Source organism: Budorcas taxicolor, chromosome 9 (genome assembly GCF_023091745.1).
Source record: "Budorcas taxicolor isolate Tak-1 chromosome 9, Takin1.1, whole genome shotgun sequence".
NCBI classification, from domain to species: domain Eukaryota; kingdom Metazoa; phylum Chordata; class Mammalia; order Artiodactyla; family Bovidae; genus Budorcas; species Budorcas taxicolor.
In genome coordinates this window covers 67,938,393-67,961,731 of record NC_068918.1, presented here as the reverse complement: position 1 = coordinate 67,961,731, position 23,339 = coordinate 67,938,393, and the positions used below count along the sequence as shown (strand labels likewise).

General features: G+C 40.4%; 1 protein-coding gene across 1 annotated transcript in view; it reads right to left on the bottom strand.

Annotated features, from left to right (window-relative positions):
• The window catches only part of ECT2L (epithelial cell transforming 2 like), a 64,661-nt gene that overhangs the window by 15,719 nt on the left and 25,603 nt on the right, over positions 1-23,339 (bottom strand). Inside the window, exons 4-13 of the mRNA XM_052646001.1 lie at positions 22,722-22,974; positions 21,746-21,914; positions 20,870-21,008; positions 18,606-18,774; positions 17,841-17,969; positions 12,283-12,375; positions 10,549-10,731; positions 8,993-9,096; positions 6,714-6,839; positions 2,469-2,555 (exon numbers count right to left, since the gene is read on the bottom strand). Coding sequence (XP_052501961.1) covers positions 2,469-2,555; positions 6,714-6,839; positions 8,993-9,096; positions 10,549-10,731; positions 12,283-12,375; positions 17,841-17,969; positions 18,606-18,774; positions 20,870-21,008; positions 21,746-21,914; positions 22,722-22,974 — 1,452 coding nt within the window. The remainder of the gene's footprint in view (positions 1-2,468; positions 2,556-6,713; positions 6,840-8,992; positions 9,097-10,548; positions 10,732-12,282; positions 12,376-17,840; positions 17,970-18,605; positions 18,775-20,869; positions 21,009-21,745; positions 21,915-22,721; positions 22,975-23,339) is intronic.

Sequence of the window (23,339 nt, the reverse complement as noted above, 5' to 3'; positions counted from 1 at the left end):
CAGCACGCCAGGCCTCCCTGTCCATCACCATCTCCCGGAGTTTACTCAAACTCATGTCCATCAAGTCGGTGATGCCATCCAGACATCTCATCCTCTGTCGTCCCCTTCTCCCTCCCAGCATCAGAGTCTTTTCCAATGAGTCAACTCTTCGCATGAGGTGGCCAAAGTACTGGAGTTTCAGCTTTAGCATCAGTCCTTCCAATGAAATCCCAGGGCTGATCTCCTTCAGAATGGACTTGTTGGATCTCCTTGCAGTCCAAGGGACTCTCAAGAGTCTTGTCCAACACCACAGTGCAAAAGCATCAATTCCAGCTCTCAAATCCATCCATGACCACTGGAAAAACCATAGCCTTGACTAGATGGACCTTTGTTGGCAAAGTAATGTCTCTGCTTTTTAATATGCTGTCTAGGTTGATCATAACGTTTCTTCCAAGGAGCAAGCGTCTTTTAATTTCATGGCTGCAGTCACCATGGGCAGTGATTTTGGGGCCCCCCAAAATAAAGTCTGACACTGTTTCCACTGTTTCCCCATCTATTTCCCCATCTTTAAAATACTGGAGTTATCTAATATTTATAACGATTTTGATTTAAAGTTTCAGTTGTTAAACTCCCGCTGTTATCTTGAAACTACAATAGAGCGCCCCCCAGTATAGCTCTTAGCACAGGGCCACTGCTGTGACCCATTAACCCCACTCCCACCCGACCCGAGCCACCCTCCCCACCCCACCCTGTTACCAGGCAACAGCTACTGAGAGACAGTTAGCATTCCTGCTCAGCCATTGGTTGGTGCCACAGTGGCCCCTCCCACAAACAACCAACTGTCAGTAAGCTTCCGTTGGTGGGAGCATTCCACCAACCGTCAGCCGAGTGGTGGTCTTCTGGTGCAAAGTGAGGTAAGAGGTGGATCTCAGCTTTTTCCCTGGGCTCGCTAACTCACCCAGCCTTGGGCCAGCAGGGACCCTGTTCTGCAGGGCTCTGGGGCTCTTGCCAAGGCCGCCCACTGGCCGAGCCCCAGGCCTTGAGGCAGTGGTGAGCTTCTCCCCCATCCCCGCCTCTGTGACTTGATGGCAGTGGCCATCTGCCTGGGACGTAGGTAGTCTCCAGAACCTCTCCCTGCAATTTGGGTGGCCTGAGGAGCCTGAGGGCGGGCCAATCGGGTTGGGTGCCTGGGTCCGTCAGTGATGACGGCTGGGCAGGGTCTGGGGACCTGGCCCTGAAGGAGCCACCAATTGAGATCTGCCTCCTGTCAGCCAAGACCAGAGCGCGGAGGGTGAAAGTTGTGCCTTGGAACCTGGCCCTTTCCTGTCAGAACAAAGGATAATGTTTGTTTGGTAGAAATTTATAGGAACATCATTACCTGACCATGACCGGACCTCAAGAACAAAGACTCTGATACAGGGAAGTCTGCAAGGACTAACCACACTCCCCCTCCTTTCCTAGAAAAGCACTTTGCTGAGAGCTTTCAGGGAGCTTGGAGTTTTTAAGGCCTGAGCCACCTTTCTCTTGCCTGGCTCTGCAATTAACTTTTCTCTGCTCCAAACTCCCACATTTTGGTATGTTTGGCCTCACTGTACGTTGGGCACATAGAGTTGTGTTTGGGTAACAAAACCATTGTGCAGTATTATCACCAATGGTCAGCGGAGATACTGTCATATTTGTTTCTTTGTAAACCCTCTCTTCCTGGGTGGTTCCTGGGATGGCGTGGGGCTGAGCGAGCCCGCAGCCGCCGAGGTCCACAGGGACACTGTCCACTGTAGGCAGACTGTAGGCACCACCCACTGTAGGCAGACTGGTCCCGGCTGTTGCGTGGTTGGGGAAGAGCCCAGGGCTGAGCGCCCTTCTGCAGGATTCAAACTTTTCTCTCTGCCTGTTTCTTGACCTTAAGGAAATCATTTAAGTTTTCTGACTTGACTTCCTCTTCTACAAAATGCGGGTTTCAGAATTCTGAGGCTAAAATATGACAGTAAAAGTGGATGTGTGCTGTAGAAATGCTAGACGGCACGCATGCGCTGTGTGTTAACCGGCAGCACAGGACCAAGCTTCTGCGGTCCACACCTCCTCCACCCACTACCCTTTGAAAGACAGCCCTAAAGGTTATATTGATTGTACTCAACATTTGAAATCAGACCGTAGCTGATGATAAGTCTGTTAGAAACTGTGATTGGTTGATTACACTCGATCAACAGTTGATGGGTCGGTTAGAAACTGTGAACGTTCGTGTCCACGGACCATTTTTTTAAAGGCCTATCTAGCGTCCTATTCGAAAAGCATGGAGTAGCACAGAGATGACTGTTGTTGCCAAGATGTTTCATGTCCATCCCGTTGGCTCAACTTCTTTTTAGATCAGGACTTACTCAAAGAAAAAAGCTGCTGGCTGGATCTCCTCCAGTTATATTTGGGGGTTTCCCCCCCTCCCTAAGAGAAACCCTCAAGAAAAGAGAAAGAACAAACCAGAATAGTTGGCTTACCAGCTTAACCAGCAACTCAAAATTTGGATCATTTTTGCTGAGACTTGGTTTTGTGTCCTGAGGGTTATCTTCTATAACATCCCTTTCCTGAGGATTAAATGCAGACTTGATTATTTGGAGGCAGGTCCTGGGATATCTAAATGCCCAGCCAGTGCTAAGCCCACAGGAGGATCTCAGAGGCTCTGCCTTTGGCCCTAATCACAGTGTTCTGTAGACATATAAGTTAAGCACTCAACAAAATTAAATTTTATGTTTTAAAAAATAATAACTTTTTGCTTCCTAGGAACTGTGTTAAGAAACTAAATTCAGTGCAGTTTCTGTTTTCCCTGGGAGCAGCTCCTCACACGTGCCTGGGACATAGGTCTCTGCCTGAATTCTGGCAGCAGTGCCAAATAAGTTACCTTACTTTCAAGATGCTAGAAGAAAAGTTCACAATACTTTGTAAAATTCACCTCTTTTTTCACCTAATGAAAAAGTGTCATGAAGAAATTCACATGCCATTTCTAGATCTGTTTCCACATTTAAATATGGCTTATTCTTTCCTCACTTTGCCTTGTTTTCTTGTGGCTTACATATAAATTATCACATTAAAAAATAGCCCCCCTTCCGCCTTCCCTGCAGCATCCCAGGGTCCACCCGAGAAATGGAACAATGGTCCCACGTTTGTGTTGAAAGCTAATGATAATTAATGGTCACTACTGCTGCCCTTCCGAGTCAAAGATAAAACTATCCATGGCAACCCCTTGATATGTAGGAGTGAAACTAGAAGAAAAACACCAATTTATAACCAAGACTCCTTTTGTCTTACTCTACTCACACAAAAACACACTTTTCTTTTGTACCTGCAGACATGCCTTATGGCTGCCTGAAGCCTTTGTGTAAGACCCCTGGGCCCAGAAGCACATGCAGCCAGCCAGTTTCTCCCGGGCCTGCAGGGCCCCCACCTGAGTCTGAGCACTTCATGGCTGCTCCACATAGTCTTTTCACCATGTCCTTTCCCATATGGGGCTGATCCACACCAGTCTGGCATGTATTTATACTTGTGTGCGTGTATGCTCAGTCAGGTCCAACTTTCTGTGACCCCGTGAACTTGAGCCTGCCAGGCTCCTCTTTCCATGGAATTTTCCAGACAAGCATACTACAGTGGGTTGTCATTTCCTACTCCAGTATTTATATTTATGCCAGGTCAGAGGGAATCTACTTTGAATTTTGACAAAATAATTCAAAATTTCTATGCTTGGAAGATTGTCTTCTTTCAAAATATGTAATAAAGCTGATCATTCATGTAGAGAAATGATAACTTCAACCAGTCAGCAGTGACACTGCAGTTGTGTAGGTAGACGTGGGTGCAGGTATAAAATGAAAATGAAACTCAGCCTGCTTGCCTGGAGGTTAAGAGAACCCAAGCCATACTGATTCGAACTGTGGATTCCACAGATGGCGGAGGCCCCTTACCTGGTGTATCATCCCTTTGGACAGGCTCCCATGAGTGCTCAGCCACTGAAGCTCAGCAGTGGACTCCTGGACCACCCTGGCTATCTCAGAACCTGCTTACTCAGACTAGGCTTTGTTTCACCTCTGGCTCAGCAACAGCTTTTTAAGAATTTTTAAACCACTGAACTACCAGGGAATTCCCAGCTACAGCTATTTCTTAACTGTAAATTTTTCTTTGTGGATAGCAAGTCAATTTGACATAGTAATTGTGTTTGAACCTAAAAACAACATGTTCTCTCATTTTATATTATCTAATTATTAGGATTTTTAGGACCTGTTCTTAGGTTAAGATGCCATTTGTTATTCATTCTGAAGGATGAACTCAAAGGAAGTAACAGAGTAGCAAACTTTTAAGAAAACAATTATTTTGAGTCAATGGGCCTTTGCCTTGACTCTCTCCACGGCCTGTAAGGGACACTTTGGATCATATATTCGGAATTTTCCTCTAGGATCTTAGATTGCTAACATCCTACTTATTGCTGGTGCTTTCTCCCAGAAAACACTTGACTACCTGAATTAGGGTCCAGAAAGAGTTGTGAGGCTTCCCAGGTGGCTCAGTAGTAAAAAAAAAAAATCCACCTGCCAGTGCGGGAAACATAGGAGATGTGGTCCTATCCCTGGGTCCAGAAGATCCCCTGGAGAAGGAAATGGCAAGCTGCTCCAGTACTCTTGCCTGGGAAATCGTATGGACAGAGGAGTCTAGCAGGCTACAGTCCATGGAGTCGCAAAGAGTTGGACACGACTGAGCGACTGAGCATGCATGCAGTAGTTGTGACAATGATAATGCTGAAGAACAACTATGATTCTGGCTGTGACCTATCACCATGGTTCTATAGCATCAGTGTAAACACTGCAGGCATATCAAGGCCAGGAGTTACTACTGTACTACTGACTGAGCAGCAAGATGATAGATAGATATATAGAGTGAGCTAGCTGTCTACCTATATGTATATGCTGCTGCTGCTGCTGCTAAGTCACTTCAGTCGTGTCTGACTCCGTGCGACCCCATAGACAGCAGCCCACCAGGCTCCCCCTGTCCCTGGGATTCTCCAGGCAAGAACACTGGAGTGGGTTGCCATTTCCTTCTCCAATGCATGAAAGTGAAAAGTGAAAGTGAAGCCGCTCAGTCACGTCCGACTCCTAGTGACCCCATGGATTGCAGCCCACCAGGCTCCTCCGTCCATGGAATTTTCCAGGCAAGAGTACTGGAGTGGGGTGCCATTGCCTTCTCCAGCTATATGTATATATGTATGTGTATTTGGTCCTACACAAACCCTTGTGGAACAATCTATAAAACAGTTGTCTCAGAAGAAGGCATTACTTTCTACTCCCATGGCTGAGCGTTTGTGTGCTCTTCTGGATGAATATCTACACTTTTAAAAGTAAACTCCAAGGTGTGGAGAAACTCACCTCCATTTTATCCGAATTCAGCACCTATATTTAATCTGTGGTTTTCCTTCATAGGTCCACCAACTTTGTTTCATGGGCATCATGCACAAGCTCCCAAGTGTTAAATAACAGAACACCAAATAATAATCTAACATCTTTTCTTTTTTCTAATTTTATTTTTTAAAAAGGAAAATATCAAAGATATTCCCAGGCATTAAGGATTTAACATTTCTGTAGTTTTATTACAGGAAGGTGATGTAACAAGAGCAGGTCTTTTAGTTCTGATTCTCTGGAGAACCCTGATGAGTACATGGCCTGTGAGTTTCCTAAGAGATAGATTTAGGGGTCAGGCTACAGGGAAGCAGGTTTCTAACATCTAAAGGCTTTGATGTCCTTGGGAATGTGTTTGTCAAGACTCCTCCTGGAGAGGATGCTTGTGGTTGGGAAGAATAAGCTGCTTCAGGGAGTAGGGGTTCTGCTAAGAGGCATGGTCTACTAAAGACAGAGGGCAGGTGCTGCATAACTGCAGGCCTTTCATTCTGCTGAGTGAGTCTAGGGCAGCTTGGCAGAGAGGACGTGGCCCCAGTGGTGCTCCGTTTGCCTTTCCCTGCCCTGTATTGTCCTGTAAAGCCAGGGCAACAAAGTCTTCCAGAATATCAGGTTAATAGGGCAACACACCATTTGCTACTAGGGGAACTTACAAGTCTATTTCTCCTAACAGTCTCCACGGTGACTTTGTGTTAGGGGTGGCATCCCCAGCCTTCAATCATCAAAGATAGGTGCTTTTCCAATGGGCATGAAATGGCATTTTCATAGACATCAGTACTCTGAATGACAATGCAATTTTCAGTATTTTCTGAATCCATATTACTTCACTTAACCAAGAATGTACATATTCTGAATATAGTACTGGCAAAATTATTTTTGCTCGACTAAAGAACTAGCTTCAAACCCACTTTTTTTTTTTCTTTTATGAATTTGAATCTCAACTAAAAGGAAAAAAAAAAAAGAACCATTTTTAGTTTCACCAAAAAAGTGTCCTGGGCTGCAAAAAAAAAAATCTCTTTAGGTTACGTTGGACAGAAGGCAAGTATTCGGTTCTTCCCCTAAGAGTCAACTAGTGTTACTCTCATCAGCATGGTGCCATGTAATCCACTAATCAAGTAGATTAAGTGTTACTAACATTATAAAACTACAAAACACCCTTTTAAAAATAAAAATCCATGAAAATAAAGTTCTTACAAGAAATGACAAATTGAAAGCTTTCAGGTTAGAATTATCATTACTGATTATGAGTTTCTTAAGCACATTTCTCAAACTGTACAGTGAAGCAACAGCATAAAAATGCCACAGTAATTTTACCTTCGTGAGTAAACTGTGTGTTGCCTTTGGGTCACTTTTTGTCAGAATGACATTTCCTTCAACATGCTTGCTCTTTTTACTACATTTCTTTAGCAGAAAATATGACAAAAATTCCAGAGGGTTGTCCTGAAAGATTACCAACCCCCCCCCCCAAAAAGAATTTTTACTTCAAATGCAGGTCAACAAGAGTGCAGCAGATATGAGCACACATTTTCTAGTAGCATTTTCAGCTTTCTACCTAATTTACAGGTCTAGAAAACAAAGTAACTCTTATTCGAGGCAATAAATGGGGCTTTCTGGTTAATCTTGGTTCTCAGCTTATTGTCACAGTTCAGTGAGGATGCCAAGGTCTTGTGGGAGGGTCTCAAGGTCTTCAGAACCAAAGTGGCCCGCACTGGCCTCTTAGCCAGAGGAGGAAAGGGGACAGGACAACTTTGGTGTGTCACAGGGGAAAGAAGAGAGCCTCCAAGCAGCAGAATTCTTGGGGAAAACACCCTGGTGAGACTCCCAAATCTGGTTCCCTCTCAGGCTGTAAGTTTGAACACCATGAAAATTATATCATACAAGGTTATTTTAAAATAATTTGGTGGCATAAGTACCATGAACCAACATCAAACATTGAATAATTGTTTGGTGTTTGAGAATACTGCAGAGAATTTCAGGGCCTCGGGATTATCCCTGTGAACATCCCTGATCATATTATCAGCTGAATTCTCCTGTGAGAGGGTTGGCTAGTGCACTGGGGAGTTGAGTCTTCAGAGAAGAAATTCATGGCTACCTGCACCTCCTCAAGCTCCACACTGGGCCATGAGCCCAGGAGATGTCTGGTGCTTACCCAGGAAGCCAAGTTGAAACCATGAAGGATAAGGAGAAAGTGTCCAAAAGCAATGTTAAATCCCCCACAAAGTATAATTACTACAAGGAAGGATTTGAGAACTGTTTCTTGGAAAACTACAAGCCTTATATAGCATCAGGTACGTTGATAATACCCCATTCCTGTCTTGTTCTCAGCTTCCCCTGAACTGAGGGCTGCAACAATTATTCTTCCTTATGCACAGGGATTTGCTTCAGGACCTCTGCAGATACCAAAATTCTCAGATACTCAAGTCCCTTATGTAAAATGGTGTAGTACTTGCATATAACCTAGGACATTCTCCCATATACTTTGGTGCGTGTGCCCAGAGGTTAAAGCGTCTGCCTGCAATGTGGGAGACTCGGATTCGATCCCCAGGTCAGGAAGATGCCCTGGAGAAGGAAATGGCAACCCACTCCAGTACTCTTGCCTGGAAAATTCCATGGATGGGGTAGCCTGGTAAGCTATAGTCTGTGGGATCAAAAAGAGTCACACACAACTGAGCAACTTTACTTTCACTTTGTGACCCCATGGACTATAGCCCACCAGGCTCCTCTGTCCATGGAATTTTCTAGGCAAGAATACGGGAGCATGTTGCCATTTCCTACTTTGGGGGATCTTCCCGACCCAGGAATTGAACCCAAGTCTCTTGCATGTTCTGCACTGGCAGGCTGATTCTTTACAACTGCACTACCTGGGAAACACCCCCATATACTTTACATATTTATTTATTCATTTATTTGGCCTGCACTGGGCCTTAGTTGCTACACATGGGATTTTCAGTCTTTAGTTACAGCTCTCAGGATTTAGTTTCTTGACAAGGGGTTGAACCCAGGCCCGCTGCATTGGGAGTGCAGAGTCTTAGCCACTGGACCACCAGGGAAGTCCCTCCCATATACTTTAAATCATCTCTCAATTACTTATAGTACTAGTACAGTATAAACACTATGTAAATAGTTGTCAATGCATGGCTAAATTCAAGTTTCACCTTTTGAAACTTTTGGAATTAAAAAATATGTATTTAATTGGTTTCTTCAGGTCTTAGTTACAGCATGTGGGTTCTAGTATCATGACCAGGGAATGAACTTAGGTCCCGTGCATTGACAGCATGAAGTCTTAGCCACCAGGCGAGTCCCTGGAATTTTTTTAAATGAATATTTTCAACATGTGGTTGGGTGAATCTGAGTGTGCAGAACCCATGGTTGCAGAACCCAAGAACAGTGTACCATATGATTAATATCAAATAACCAAGAAGACTTTCCTATTTTTGTGTAATAATACATCTTGGGTTCAGACTCTTTCAGTGTTTTCATAAACTGATGCTATTTCTCTGAGGAATTGTGTCCTAAAGGATAAAGTGGTAAATGCACACTAAAATTTAAGTTTTGGGGTTTTTGTAGCTTATTTTATTCAAAGGAACACTTACAGAATTTTCTTTTGAAAGTTCTATCAATCCATCTGCCAGAGCTTGTATGATTTCTTGGTTATTCAGAATGTTAGCCACATTCATGGTGTCAAATACAAATTGCCCTGTAAATATAAGTCCATATGCTTTGTAATTAATTTAAGAGATGTGATCAAGAAGAAAACTCAGTCCTTACAGTTGCTTGTCAGTGGATAAAAATGCAGACTAAGAATAAAAATTCTATTATGCCATGAAGATTATCTATCAAGATAAAGTAGAAAATGAGCAAAAGCATCTAAATGTGTAGCATATAAAAGGTACCCACCCTGACAAAGTTGATATTGAATAAAATATATAAATTGGACAGGGAAAGAACATGTAAAAATGAACCTAAATAAAGTTTAGATTCTCAATTCCACCAAAAGCTCTTCTATATTCTGCATTATCTTTGTGCTCAATTCCATAAATATTTTAAGTCCATAGGGAGTAACATACAAACATACATACAGACACCTATATTTTTAAAATATTTTGAGCAACTTGCACTGATTTGAAAAGCAGCCTTTTTCCATTTGATTTTCGTGCCTTATGACATACATGATCGAAAAACACTTCTACTGTTAATCTTTTCATTTATCTCTCTAGTCATTAACATCTGTGAATGAACCAGGAGAAATAATTTCTCCTTGTTTTTAGCCTCATAACAATTTTTAAATATTAGCTGAACACCTACTAAATGTGGTACAGTTAAAACCAAAAAGACAAATCCCTGCTTTATGCAAAGAGATATGGGCATATGTTGACAGATAAAATACCTGCATGCATATTTGTATGTTACAGCTCTTGTATAGACAGAGCAAGGCAGAGGAAGGGAAGAGAGAAGTAAGACATAGATATATAATGACTTAACTGGTACAGTGCTTCAGAGACATGTGAAGAGTTAGGGAGGAAAATGAGTTGGCAGTTAATGATTCAGGAAAAACGTACTAAATATTTTTTTTAAGTACTTGATTTTGAAGAACTGACTGGTTTAGATGAAGATCTAAAGTTGAAACAGGATATTGTTTCCAAAAGTCTTTATTGTGATAATTGGATCATGAGTAAGAAGTATAAATGTGAAAACAAATTCAATAATGTCCAATAGGCCTGTCCATGAAGCCCATCACCAAATTAAATATTTCAGAAAGAAAATACATAGAATTTAATTATAGAACAATTTAAGTAATGGGTGCTGTGGTCTAAGAGATGCTTAACTGGGATATTGGTGCTTAACTTTGAGAGCAAATTTAGAGGGAAAAGAACAGAGCTCTCTGGCTTAGCAAAGTGAATTTGCCAAGGTAAACAATTGACTGACAGAATTAATAAGATGGTAAAATTAGAAACCAGGAATTTGCTTCAGCATTTTAAAGATGAATATATTTGTTCTTCGTGGATATTCATGATATCTGAAAGAAGCTATGAAAAACAAAGACAATAAACAGTCAGTTTTTTACTTCTGCATTCCTACATTTGTATTCACTCTGGATATGTGACAAGCTTCATAATTAACCAGAGACAGAAGTAGCAACAGTTCTTACCTATCATCCTGCCACTGATGTTCTTCTGCAACTCCCTGAAGAGAGGACTTAATTGTTTCCTTACTGATTTCAAGGTGTCTTCCAGGAAGTCAGTGAGGCTGGACCATGTCTGCAGCTTTGATTCGCTGAAGTAGATGGAAGGGGGTGACGTTTCCCACTGTCGTCCCAGCCAGTCACTAAGAACTAACATTATTTTCTCCATTTAGTATCACAGACTTAAGCTCAAATGAAAGAGTTCTTCTTGTTTACAGTATAGAAAAAAAAATACCCTTAATTGTATTTATATCAGGCTTATTACCCTTTCTCATTAGAAGACTAAGATAAACACCCATAGTCTGCTTTCAAAGGTAAAATTAGAAACTCAAAAAGGACAAAATGAATAATTTCAAATGTCTATCTACTCTTTGATAAGATGGACATGTTACACTGTATTTGAAGTAAAATTAAATAGCTGCTGGATTTTTGCATCAAAAGCAGAATAGACTTCCAAATAAGAATATACTATTTTATGTTCACATCCTAAAAAGTAAAAATACAGGAAAACCGCATTTTACCTGGTTTCCCTGTCATGTCATCCAAAAGTTATCTCCATTGGAGCCAACCTGGCATCTTATTTACACCATATCCAGCTGCTCTCTCTCTCTACAGATTATCTCTACATGTACTGAAATGGGTGCTTAAGAAAGTTTCTTTCCTTGAAAATCTGTGACTAAGTGACACAGGGCCAAGGGAAATTCGATTTTCTGCCCTAAATGGATAGTTTCATTCTTCTTTCCACATTTTTTGCTGACAAACGTGAAACTATTTGTAACATGTTCTAGAATGAGAAGAAGAGTGGGAAAAGGAGGAAGAAGAGACAGAGGAGAAAAAGATGAAAACCCATTTTATAACTGCAGTGTCTACACCTTGCTAACTCTGCAAGGCTGATTTCCTCCCTGAATGGGGCCAAATATGCTCTCATTGGATGCTGCTGCTATGTAAACTAAAATTAACAAGCAAGTTCTGCTACAAAACTGTATTAGGTCAGTGTGCTTTTTGTTGTATCATCATGAATCTTCTCCCTTACAAGTCTCCCAATGATGCCAGCTTTCCTGTCTTGAAAGGCACTTAGCATTCAGGACTAGAGAAGTAAGCTTTATATAGTTTTATATCACTCCCATTCCTGTTTGATAGGAAGTGAGAGTTTTAAAGGGGAAAATGATTAACATTATTATAGCAAAGCAATTTCACTCTTGTTGGTCAGACAATGTTACATTTTGATCCAATAGTTGCAGCTTTAGTATCTAAATGAAATTTTGCTTTCAAGTGTAATTTCTCTTTGTTCTTCCTCTCCCTTAATGCTACTGCAATGAAACTTGAGCCAGCCCCTTCACTAGCTACTTATAGCTCCAATTCATTTTTCCAAATGAAAGCACATTGATAATGTTTTACGAAGAAAATTGTGATCTGTACTTATCATTTCTCTAGATCAGCTACATCTTTGTTTAACTGTTAAAGCTGGTATTTTTGCAAATGATGGTTTGAAGCAGATATTTGTAATAATTCCCTTCTAAGCAAATGACTGAGTGATGAGAAATGAACTAGTTTGGGAAGTGACAGCACTCCTTCAGAGCAGGAATGAAAGGCAGTAATTGACATTGCCAGAACCAGTATTATTAGCTATGTTTTGTCCTTGGTGATCCTGGAGTTGGTGGGTATCATTGGACACAGTAGTCAGCACGCATACATACTTACGATGTTGGTAAGAGCCAGTGGCAATCCCAGTGGGAGCAGTAAATAACGTGCCAGTCAGTTGAGACAGCTGAGAAAGAACTTCTATTCCTGCCTCTGCACAATCAAAAATACTTTCATGAGTTCACTCACAGGTTTTGCCGTAACAGTTAAATACTACTTAGAAGCACTAATAAGCTGGCCAAGAAAGGTCACTTGTAGGTCTGTCTTCAATTCAAATCCCTCATGGAACAGTCCATCAATGCTTTACAGTTCATCCCTCAATGCTGAAGTCCAGACACTTCATTCAGGAAGACTGACAACAGGGTGGAGAAAGAGGGATACAGTTTGACCTGGTGCTTATTTTCAAATTTGGAATTAGGCCAAAGACAGAAAAATCTACACAGATTTTCTAAAATAGTCTGACTCGAAGTCTCCTGCAAGAGGATAGTTTTAAAACTGTTAAACACAGTGGAATAAGTGGTCAAATTTTAGCGTTAATTTTACCCCTTCTTCCGTGACACAGCATATAGATCAAACTACTTCAAATGAAACTATAAGTAAGGTATTTTAATTCTTTGTGGCCCAGGAGTAAAGGATTACTCCAAGTTGTATCAGGTGCTTGCAGCAAGATGGTTGTGGCTGAAAGATTGGGATGTCTGTCACTTATTTGTATCTAATGTTTCCAATGACAAATAGATCAATGAAATTACAGCAAGGTCATAAGAGTACCTATACATTCATAGTCAACTGATTTCAACTAAGATGCAAATAAAATCCACTGGGAAAAGGATGGTCTTTACAAGAAATGGTACTGAAATATTTTGATAGCCATGTGTTTTTTAAAGAACTTCACTTCATACCTGGCATTCTATTTTTTTAAAAACATAAATCAAATGAATCACAAACTCAAATGTCAAACTTAAAACTATAAATAATTTCAGAGAAGTCATAGAAGTGATCTTTGGTTAGGTAGAGTTTTTAGATATGACATCAAGAGCATAATCTATAAAACATAAAGATTGATAAATTAGACTTTATCAAAATTAAGAATTTCTTGTCTTCAAAAGAAACCATTCAGAGAAGGAAAAGATAAGTCATTGAGTGGGAGAAAATATTTGCAACAACTTTCCCAGAATATACAAAGATATCTCAGTAAAAAGCCAAAACCCCTAAATTTTAAAATGAGCAAAAGATTTGAATGGACACTTCACCAAGGAGGACAAATGGCAAATAAACACATGGAAAGAAGCTTAGCATCACTAATCATTAGAGAAAATGCAAATTAAAACTATGAAGAGATATCAGGACACACTTCAATGGCTCAAATTAAGAAGGCTGACCTTACCAAGTGTTGGAGTGTTGGGTAGCTGGGTGGAAATCTAAAATGGCATAACCACTTTGGAAAAAGTTTGGCTGGTTTTTTTTTTTTTTTTTAAGTTAAACATACACCTATCATATAAACCAGTGATTCCACTCCTAGGTATTTATTTACCCAAGAGAAATGAAAGCATATGTTCACAGCAGCTTTGCTTGTAAAAGTCTTAAACTGGAAAGATCTCAAATATCTATCAACAGGTGAATGGATAAACAAACTGTGGTAAAACTATACAATATAATCATTCCCAGTAGTAAAAAGGAATGAACCATTGATACCAGCATGATGAATGGATGAATCTAAAATATCTGGAGTGACGGAAGCCTGACCAAAAAAAATGCACTGTATGATTCCATTTACAGAAAATTCTATAAAATACAAACTAATATATTGTGAGATCAGTGGTTGCCTCTGGTTGGAGTGGAGAAGCAAAGTGAGAAATTGCAAGGTGGCAGGAAGAAACTTTGGGGGATGATGAATGTGTTCATCTTGACTGTTTTACGGTTTCACATGGTGTGTAGACTTATGTCAAAATTTATCAAATTACACACTTTAAATACTTCATGTCAACTATATCTTAATAAAAGTGCTTACAATTTGTAAGTAACACCAAAAAAAGAAGAGTTTTAGGTTTCTGGCTTATCAGTAACTGGTGAATAATGCGATGTTACATGAGAAATTCTGGGAAAGGGGTGGGTTTGTAATACAAGGCGATCAAGAATCTGTTTCAGGTGTATGAACTTTGAGATACCTATTAGCCATGCAAACTAAACACCCACATGAAGATGTCAAGTAAAAGCTAGATGAGTTTACAGCTGAGAGATTTCAGAGATGGAGACATAAATTTGGGAGTCTTCAGTATCCAGGTTGAACGTAGAATCATAGGAATAAATGAGACTCCCTAAGGGAAGAGTGTAGTCATGGAAAATAAGTGAGTCTGGGATCAAGCCTGGGACACATTTAAGGGCCTCGCCAAAGAGAAGGAGCCAGCAAAAGAGACTGAGGGGAACAGATTGCTGAGGTAGGAGGAAAACAAGGAGTGGATGGTCTTAGGGAAACCAAGGGAAGAAGGAGAGTTTTGAGGAAGAGTATTCATCCACCTCAAACGCCCCGAGAGGTCAGGGCAAGGTGCAGATAGGGAAGGGACTGCTGGATTTGGGCACATGGGAGTCGTTTATAGCCTTCCAAAAGTGGCTTTGGTAGACTGAGACCATGTGGAGGAGCTTGGGAGGTGGGCAAGTGAGAGGTGAGGAAGGTAGAAGCAGTCAGCTAGACCAGGGATCCCCAACCTCCCAGCTGTGGACTGGTACCTTCTGTCAGATCAGTGAAAGCATTAGATTCGAAGCAAAGTGCACAATAAATGTAATATGCTTGAATCATCCCAAAACCCCCACTTGTGGTGCATGGAAAAACTGTTTTCCACAAAATCTGTCCCTGCTGCTGAAAGGGTTGGGGACCTCTGAGCTATATTAGTAGTTCTCCAAGTGTGGCTCTGGGATCAGTAGCATCAGCACCACCAAATTCTCAGCTCCCATGCCAGACCTGAATCTGTAACACTAGCGTGGGATCCAGCAATGTGGATTGCAACAAGTCGTCTAGGTGAGTCAAATACACATCAAAAATTTGAGAACCATTGGTATAGTCAACTCACGTGAGAGAAAGTTTATGGTCTCGCAGGGGGGAGGGGAAGTGGAGGAGCTACTACAGGTGTTCTTGATCTGATAGGATTAATCCAATAGAAAGAGAAGATTGAGGCTCTGGGGGTGGATTTGAGCATAGGAGTGATGTCTTGAGAAGGTGAAAGGCGGTGCAATCCAGTGTCCAAGTGGTGTAGCTGATGTTTGATTCAAGCAGGGGTGCTTCTTTCACCATAACAGAAGGGAAGACAGGATGAATGTAAGAGGTTGGATAGATGGTGGTTTTTGTGGTGGGAGGTACATTAAGGGGTTTCCTTAGGGAAGTAAATGGTGAAATCAACAAGTGAGAGAGAGGGTTATTGAAAGATTGACTAAAGAGGAGAAGGGGTGACAGTCATTAAAGAGTAGGAAAATGAATGTGGTAGGATTGCTTATCAGAGCTCCAATCCCATTTGGTATTTATGGCATTAAAGCTAGATCAGTAAGAACAGTTGTATTACTCTTTCCAACAGTCTTCAGCTGCTTCAGCACTGGCTGGCATAGATTACGCAGAAGGTTGTGTTCTAACTGGCATTGCTGCTGCTGCTAAGTCGCTTCAGTCATGTCCAACTCTGTGCAACCCCATAGATGGCAGCCCACCAGGCTCCCTGGTCCCTGGGATTCTCCAGGCAAGAACACTGGAGTGGGTTGCCATTTCCTTCTCCAACCGGCACTGGGATTTAGCCAAATAAACTGGGGTTTGGCCGGCAAAAAAGAAGTTCAGGTTCTTTGCAAGAGATGATAATGACAAACCAGTAAATCTAGGTTTAATGAGGAAGGAACCAAGGTCGAAGGCATGGTGATGGAGAGTGAGTAAGTGGGAGTACGTGGATTGGAGATCCTCAGGCAAAGAACCAATAGAGTGGGAATATTTGAGGACACAATTTGGAAGTGGTACTCAGAGAAAAATGCTTAAGATCAGGATTTGGGAGGTGGTACAGCTACAGGGCTGACAGGCTCCAGAGTGATTCCTGAGGTGGTGGACGATTTTTGACTGAGAAGCCAGGGCCTTCTGACTGAACCAGGGTCTTGATGGTTCACCCAGGAGAAATTATATTTGATGGGAAGTTCAGGGATGACCTGGGGACCCAGAATGGTAATGGGAAATCTATTGTTTGCGTACCATTAAGTTTCACTTGAGACCATTTTTGTGTCACTAAATCTACTGTTCTTTCCCCCTTTGGCCCATATTCTCTTTGCCTTTCAATACATTACTTTTTAACATCCTTTTTTCCCCCTACTCCCATTAAAAAATTTGTTTTGCTCTCATTTTAAAAGTAATACTAATTCACTACAGAAAATAGGGACCAAAAAAAAGATCAAAGAAAAAGGAAACTATAAAAGAAAGGAAAACTCACTAATATTATCCAACTATAGTCAGCTCGATGGTATATATGCTTCCAAACCCTTCTTATACACACACCCCACTACCACCCTCCCTGTCACATACACAGATTTTAAACATTGGGGTCACACCTTCCACATTCTTTGTAACTTAGCCTTTTCAAATTGATTTTAAAAGAAAATTTGAAATAACAGATCTAGACAGTGTTAATAGTGTGCCATATTTTCTCCTAGAGTTGTCTGTCCCTATTTTCTACATAATTGAGATTATATACTTGTAAAAACTATTTTTTTTACAATAATTTGTACTTCATTTTCTTTTAAACTCCTTCCTATACTTCCTTTGCCTAGAGAAATCCTGCCAGAGTCATGCTTTGTATGTATTGAATAGTCCAGTGAAATCCAAGGATTAAGAACTAAATTTAAGTTCCCTAAGGAATGGGTAGCAAAAAACAGTTTGAGAAACTTTAATTCCACACTTCCTTTCCCAAGTTCTGCTTGGCTAAAAAGCAACAACAAAGAAATAAACAAAAAAACATAGCCCATGAATTCATAAAAGCAGAGCTTTTATGTTAAATATGGCTGATATTAGACAGGCTCTTAAAATGCTAGGTTACCACACTCATCTTTACAAGGCACTTCATCATTTTTCAATACTCCAACATTTAAGTATTTTATATGCATTTTGATATTCACAAGCCCGATAAGGTAAGGTACTATTATCCTAACTTTCATATGAGGAAACAGAGGTTCACAAACTTGCCTAAGACCACACAGCTCAAGTCACATGAGTGGAATTCAAGTCCAGGTCCTTGGTCACCAAGTTCATGCCCACTCCTTCCAGATTCTGAACCCAACAGGGAAAGTTTCCTCATACAGGCTGATGATGGTCCCAGTGCTGGTCTGGGATTTTCACCTGTACTGTGGAGGCTGATTTTACTGTGTTTTCCAGAAGAAACAAATAATTTTTCTGGTTAGCTTTTACCACTAATGACTGTTTCTTTAGGGACAGCTTACTCTGACCACTAACCTTGATGTCCTTTCCCCCTAAATATCTGAGTATGTGAAGTATAAGGAGAAAAAATAAAAAATAAATGTAACTTAGTTATTTGAATTGAGGACATTTTATAAATCCATGAAATATCATCACAAAGTAGGTATGACCACTAACTCTCAAAACTGACCTGATGCTCCAAGTGGTACAAAGAGGTCCACGTGACCCCCTTCTTCTTTGGGGGCCACATAGCTTCCTAATTTTTCCCAGAAGTCTCTCACTTCAGGCCTCAATAAATTTTTAATACCAATTTTATAGCCTGAGGGGGAGGAAATCAAAATGTCACATTAACAGAAGCTCTTAGCAGTTTGTGTTGTGAAAATACAGAGGTTCAAAAAGCCAACATCTGCTTGTAAGGCCAAGATCTGCAGGGCATCTCTGCTTCAATGATGGCACCATGTTAGGACCACAGAAGGTACCACTGGACTCCAACATGACAACATTCTCCTCCTGTTCTGGATTTATTAGACACTGAATGCTTAGGTTAAGGACATTGTGTTTCTGCTTCCGTGGGGCAGCAGTGTGAGTTACCAGGCTCACAGCATGGTTGGTCAATGGCCAGTCAAGTCCTGGGACTTTGCAACCAAGTTTCAAAGTGGAAATGTTTCCCATGATTGCCAATCAATAAATAAGTCCTCGAGAGCAGAAGTAAGAAGGCTCCCAGGCATGGGAAACTTCACTGTACCTTTCACCTCCTGGGAATTGAATGTGATGATTCAGCTAGTCTGCAGTGATTTCTAACGGAGTCCTGGAGACTGCCTTCCTAAGCCCCAGTAAAGAAAGGAGTAAGAAGAACTCCTCCTGCCTGATTTTTTTGAGCTGGGATATCAACCTCCTTAAATTGTGGACAAACGCTACCTCAGTGCAAATTTTTCTTCCCAATCCCCAGTCTTACCTTGGAGTAAATTGATTTCTCTGCTATCTCCGTCACTGAATATTCCCACACTCTGTGCCATCTGCCCATCCAGAGCTTTTTCTATGAGATAAAGTAGGGTCTCCAAGGTTAGGCCACTGTGTTCATACACCACAGAAATGATACCTGCTCTAACACTGTTCGCCACCATCTAGAAAACAAAACCAGACCAATAGGAACCAAAGCCCATTACTTTAGAATGTGTTACTCAGTCATGTCCGACTTTGCGATTACATGGACTATAGCCCACAAGCCTTCTCTGTCTGTGGAATTCTCCAGGTAAGAATACTGGAGTGGGTTGCCATTTCCTTCTCCAGGGGATCTTCCCGACCCAGGGATTGAACCCAGGTTTCCTGCATTATAGGCAGATTCTTTACCATCTGAGCCACCAGGGAAGCCTGTTACTTTAGAATTCTTCTTAATAAATTAAAAACAGTGACTATGTAATCTGAGATTTTTGAAGACTATTGTTTTTCTTCAGAAATTATAGGAGGAAGATGATAAGTTTTCCCCATCACTAGTTTCTTTTTGGGAGAAGGCAATGGCACCCCACTCCAGTACTCTTGCTTGGAAAATCCCATGGACAGAGCCTGGTAGGCTGCAGTCCATGGGGTCGCTACGAGTCGGCACTTCACTTTCACTTTTCACTTTCATGCATTGGAGAAGGAAATGGCAACCCACTCCAGTGTTCTTGCCTGGAGAATCCCAGGGATTGGGGAGCCTGGTGGGCTGCCGTCTATGGGGTCGCGCAGAGTCGGACATGACTGAAGCGACTAAGCAGCAGCAGCAGCAGTTTCTTTTTAAAATTATTTTGTTTCTTTTCTAACAGGGGAAATTTGAGTGCATTTGTAACTCCAACACTCAAAGAAACACTAGTGAATTATTTTCTTCCAGTTTTTTTATCTTTATACACACCCATGCACAGTGACACATACACTAAAGTAATAAAATTATGTAATTTTGTAAATGGACTTCTTAAATAGATTTTGTTTCTCTCTTAATTATAAATTTTTGAATGATCAATATTTATTTAGTATTAATACTAAATACAAAATATTTATAAATAGTAATCAATACTAAATATTTATTTAGTATTAAATAAATGCTAAAACCACTGTTCTTTGAATTCAACAACCAACCAAATAAACTTTTCACTTTGAAAAAGTTAATTCCTTAGCAGCAGTCAGGTTGGAAAGTCACTGAAGGCATTGATTTTTCCCAAAACCTCATGCCACTTTCTGGAGATCACAGTTCAACTCAATAGAGAACTACCATATGGTTTCATGGTTTTTACCTAAACCTCCATTACATTCACAGTCAAATGAGTGAGTGTGGCATAGTCTTACATAAAGAAGACAAACAGGATCATGGATTTATTCAATTCCACTTTATTCACTCTTACTCTGTCATCAGTTATCCTCTGTGCCCAGCATGAGGTATTTTTAAACATTAGAGAAACTATCTACGGCCCACGTGGAGATCAAACTCTGATCTTGCTTTCATATGGATCCATTAAGCTAGCCCATTGTAAATGATCAAAGTCAATTCCTAGATGTTCAACAGTGAAGTGATTTCATACCTTGAAAGCAACCATTTTCTTACAAATAAGAATTTTTTGCAAGAACTTTCTAAGTAAGCCAACAAATACAGTCTACTAATGCCATCCTTTACATATATGCCTATGTGTGTATCAATGCATGCATATGTACATATACATGCATACTCAGTATACATACTTCCTATGTCTTCTTTGTGCTTTTTTCTTATTCACATTAAAATTTAAAATGTATAACTTCATTATAGAAAGAGCATATTTTCACTTAAAGTCACCTTCATTAAGTAGATCACAAAATAGATTTCTGACAGTTTTCTTTTTAGAAATGCTAGTTACAAGATATTATTAAATTCCTTGGTCATTCCAAAGAAATTTAAAAATAATTTGTATCACTTTGCTCTTTTGTGGATTAGGGGCAAAAAATTGAATTCAACAAAAATTTATTGGACCCCTGAAAGCAAGGCAGTTGGGCCTTTAATACTTAAAAAAAATTTTGATTTATGGTTATTTTTATTGCTTCTGATTTTTAAAACCATTTGGGTCTGTACATTTCCACTTAGATCAGACAGCTTTCCTTTTAGAAGAAGAATCATTTTCATACACATGGTGACCAAAAGATTGCCATACGTCTACTCTAGGGGAGATTAAAAAACCCAATTCAGAGAAAGGCTGGCCTCCTAACCCACTGTACCTCATATGCAGGAATCCGAGATGATATTAATATGAAGTGTGGCTGAAGAGCATTTGAAGGACTGCTGTCATCTTTATAAACTCCACGCCAATTTTTCTTCGATAATAAAGGGTAGGAATGGCATCCAGAAATGTTGCTTCTGTAACGAAAAGAGGGGGGAAAAGTGAAGTTTTTATTTTCTCTAGTTTGATAAGTGAACACCATTGTGTCCTCTGGGCATCAGTTCTCTGTACAAGGCAAGTGGCTTCAGGCCCTTGGTATCTCCCTGTGGTTTTCAGGGATGTCAGCAAAGGGGACTCCTGGGTGAGTGGGACCAAAGCTGCCAACTGGGTGTCTCCTCCTGTCTTCAAGGGATGCTAGAATGTGTTCTTGGAACTTACTTTTGTAGGGCACTTAAAACCAATGTACTGACATACTAAAGGGTTCAAAACAACATTTGAAAAGGAAGCAGCCAAGATACTTTAAATTTCCCTAATCACCTGGGCCTCATGGTTTTTTCAAATAATGCCCATTATTTCTACAGCTGCCTCATCCCCACCACCATTCAGTTATACTTACTCCATTAAAAATAATAATTCTGGAAAAATGTTATTTTTACTCAATAACTTCACACAGAAAAACTGCTACATCCACAATATAGCTTCTTTGCAGAGTTAAGAATATTTGAAATGTAAATTTTGAATGTTAAATATTTACTTTAGAAAGCATGCTCAAGACCACTGTTGTTGAAGATTAAGAAACTATTTCTATTGCTATTTTATAGGATAAGAGTGATTTAATTATACAAGACCACTGCATGTTAGCTAAATTATTCTAGAATGAATTCTTGGTATCATGGGAAGGTGCTGAACCTTCAGCAGATGAAGGTTTGCTTACCGCTTGGGCAAAGATTCTAAAGATGACAAAACAAGCTGTTTCTCCAAAGTTTCGTGTAATCCCACTCGATCCCTTGCAGTCTGGGAGAGACGTGGTTGGCATTTGGATTTGAACAATCTAGAGCAGTGTGTTCCACTCACCCAAGGGGGTCGAACTTTGAACAACTCCTCTGAAAAACAAACAGCAGCAGGCTTGGCTGTTTACTTCAAGCTTCTCCCAGCCAAGTCTACACAGATAAAGCCATCAAAATTAAAGCTGTACCAGGGCAGTATTCCAGATGGCAGTAATTACAGCCATTTTACAGACTCTCTTTGGTTCTCTTATCCTCTCCGCTCTGTAGCTGCAAGTTACCAGTCACTTCAGGTCAAGAAACAAAGCTCAGAGAATAAGCAACTCTTTTCTTGTAGAAACCAGTTCATCAATTTGTAGGCTTCACATCATTTTTGCCTTTCTTCTTGGCTTCAAGTAAATTTCCCATCTGTTACAGTCTCACAGAGGGTGAGTCAGTGAAAAAGCAAGATGGGAGAACTCAGATCAGGTTTGCTAATTACATACTGCGCAGATCAGAGGGCTTAGCTGAGAGCATGTCTCATCCCTTCTCCCTTTCCACCTTAAAAAAAAAAAGTCATTCTTGCTTCCATTTCCATTTTCATTTTTCCTATGTTGTCACCAAGACTAATTCTTCTGAACTGTCCTGAATGCATTTATTTGCTTTTGCCTGTGCTTGCGCTTCTCTCTCCTTACCTTTAGTCTCATGGAGGCACTGGCATTTAACCTTACATATTTCATTGGAAATCTTTTTGCTTTTCTTAGTTAATAGTAAAGAATAGAGAGCTTTCCCTGACATACTTTAAAGAATGCCTCCTATAGGCTATTTCATGAAGACGGTGCTATCCTCTTCTGTAGGAACTTGTATGTAAATCCATTGGTTTCTACAATACTTGGCTAAGACATAAAGTTGTAAAATGCCACTCACTCTTATGTAGTGCAATTTTCTCCCAAATTATTTTCCTTAGACACCTTTCTCTTTGCCTCTCCTGTAGCTCTTCATTTTCTGTTTTGGGTTCATTCAGAGTCCCATAAACAGCAGCAGCTTCTCTAGGGGTTAGCCAATCTAAGTTGGACACACAAGCAATGTAATGGTGTTTCCAAGCACCGTACTCATTATCTGTTGGTGTATAGGGCAGAAACCATCCAAATTTAATGCATTTGGGCATCCATAAGCAATCCTTCAGAAAAAGAAATGAGAAAGATGAGTTGCGAGGACCGTTTCCTAGAATTAATCTTTTTAGGCACATAGATAATTTTTTCTTATTACATTGAGATTTTTAGTGCAGTTGAATTGCCATCTAAACTTGATTCTGAGAAATAAGATGCATACCTTACTCCACAGGAAAAATATTATTTGATGAACATTATATTTTATATGAATATATGTATTAGTCATCTTTGTACACTTATTCAATGCTCCCATAGCATATGCACCAGATTCTGAGAATTCTGCTTCTAGCGACGGTATGGTTATTTGTTTAACATCAACCTTTGCACTGGGAACAACTTTGACTGACCCATATAATACTGCCAATATGCAACC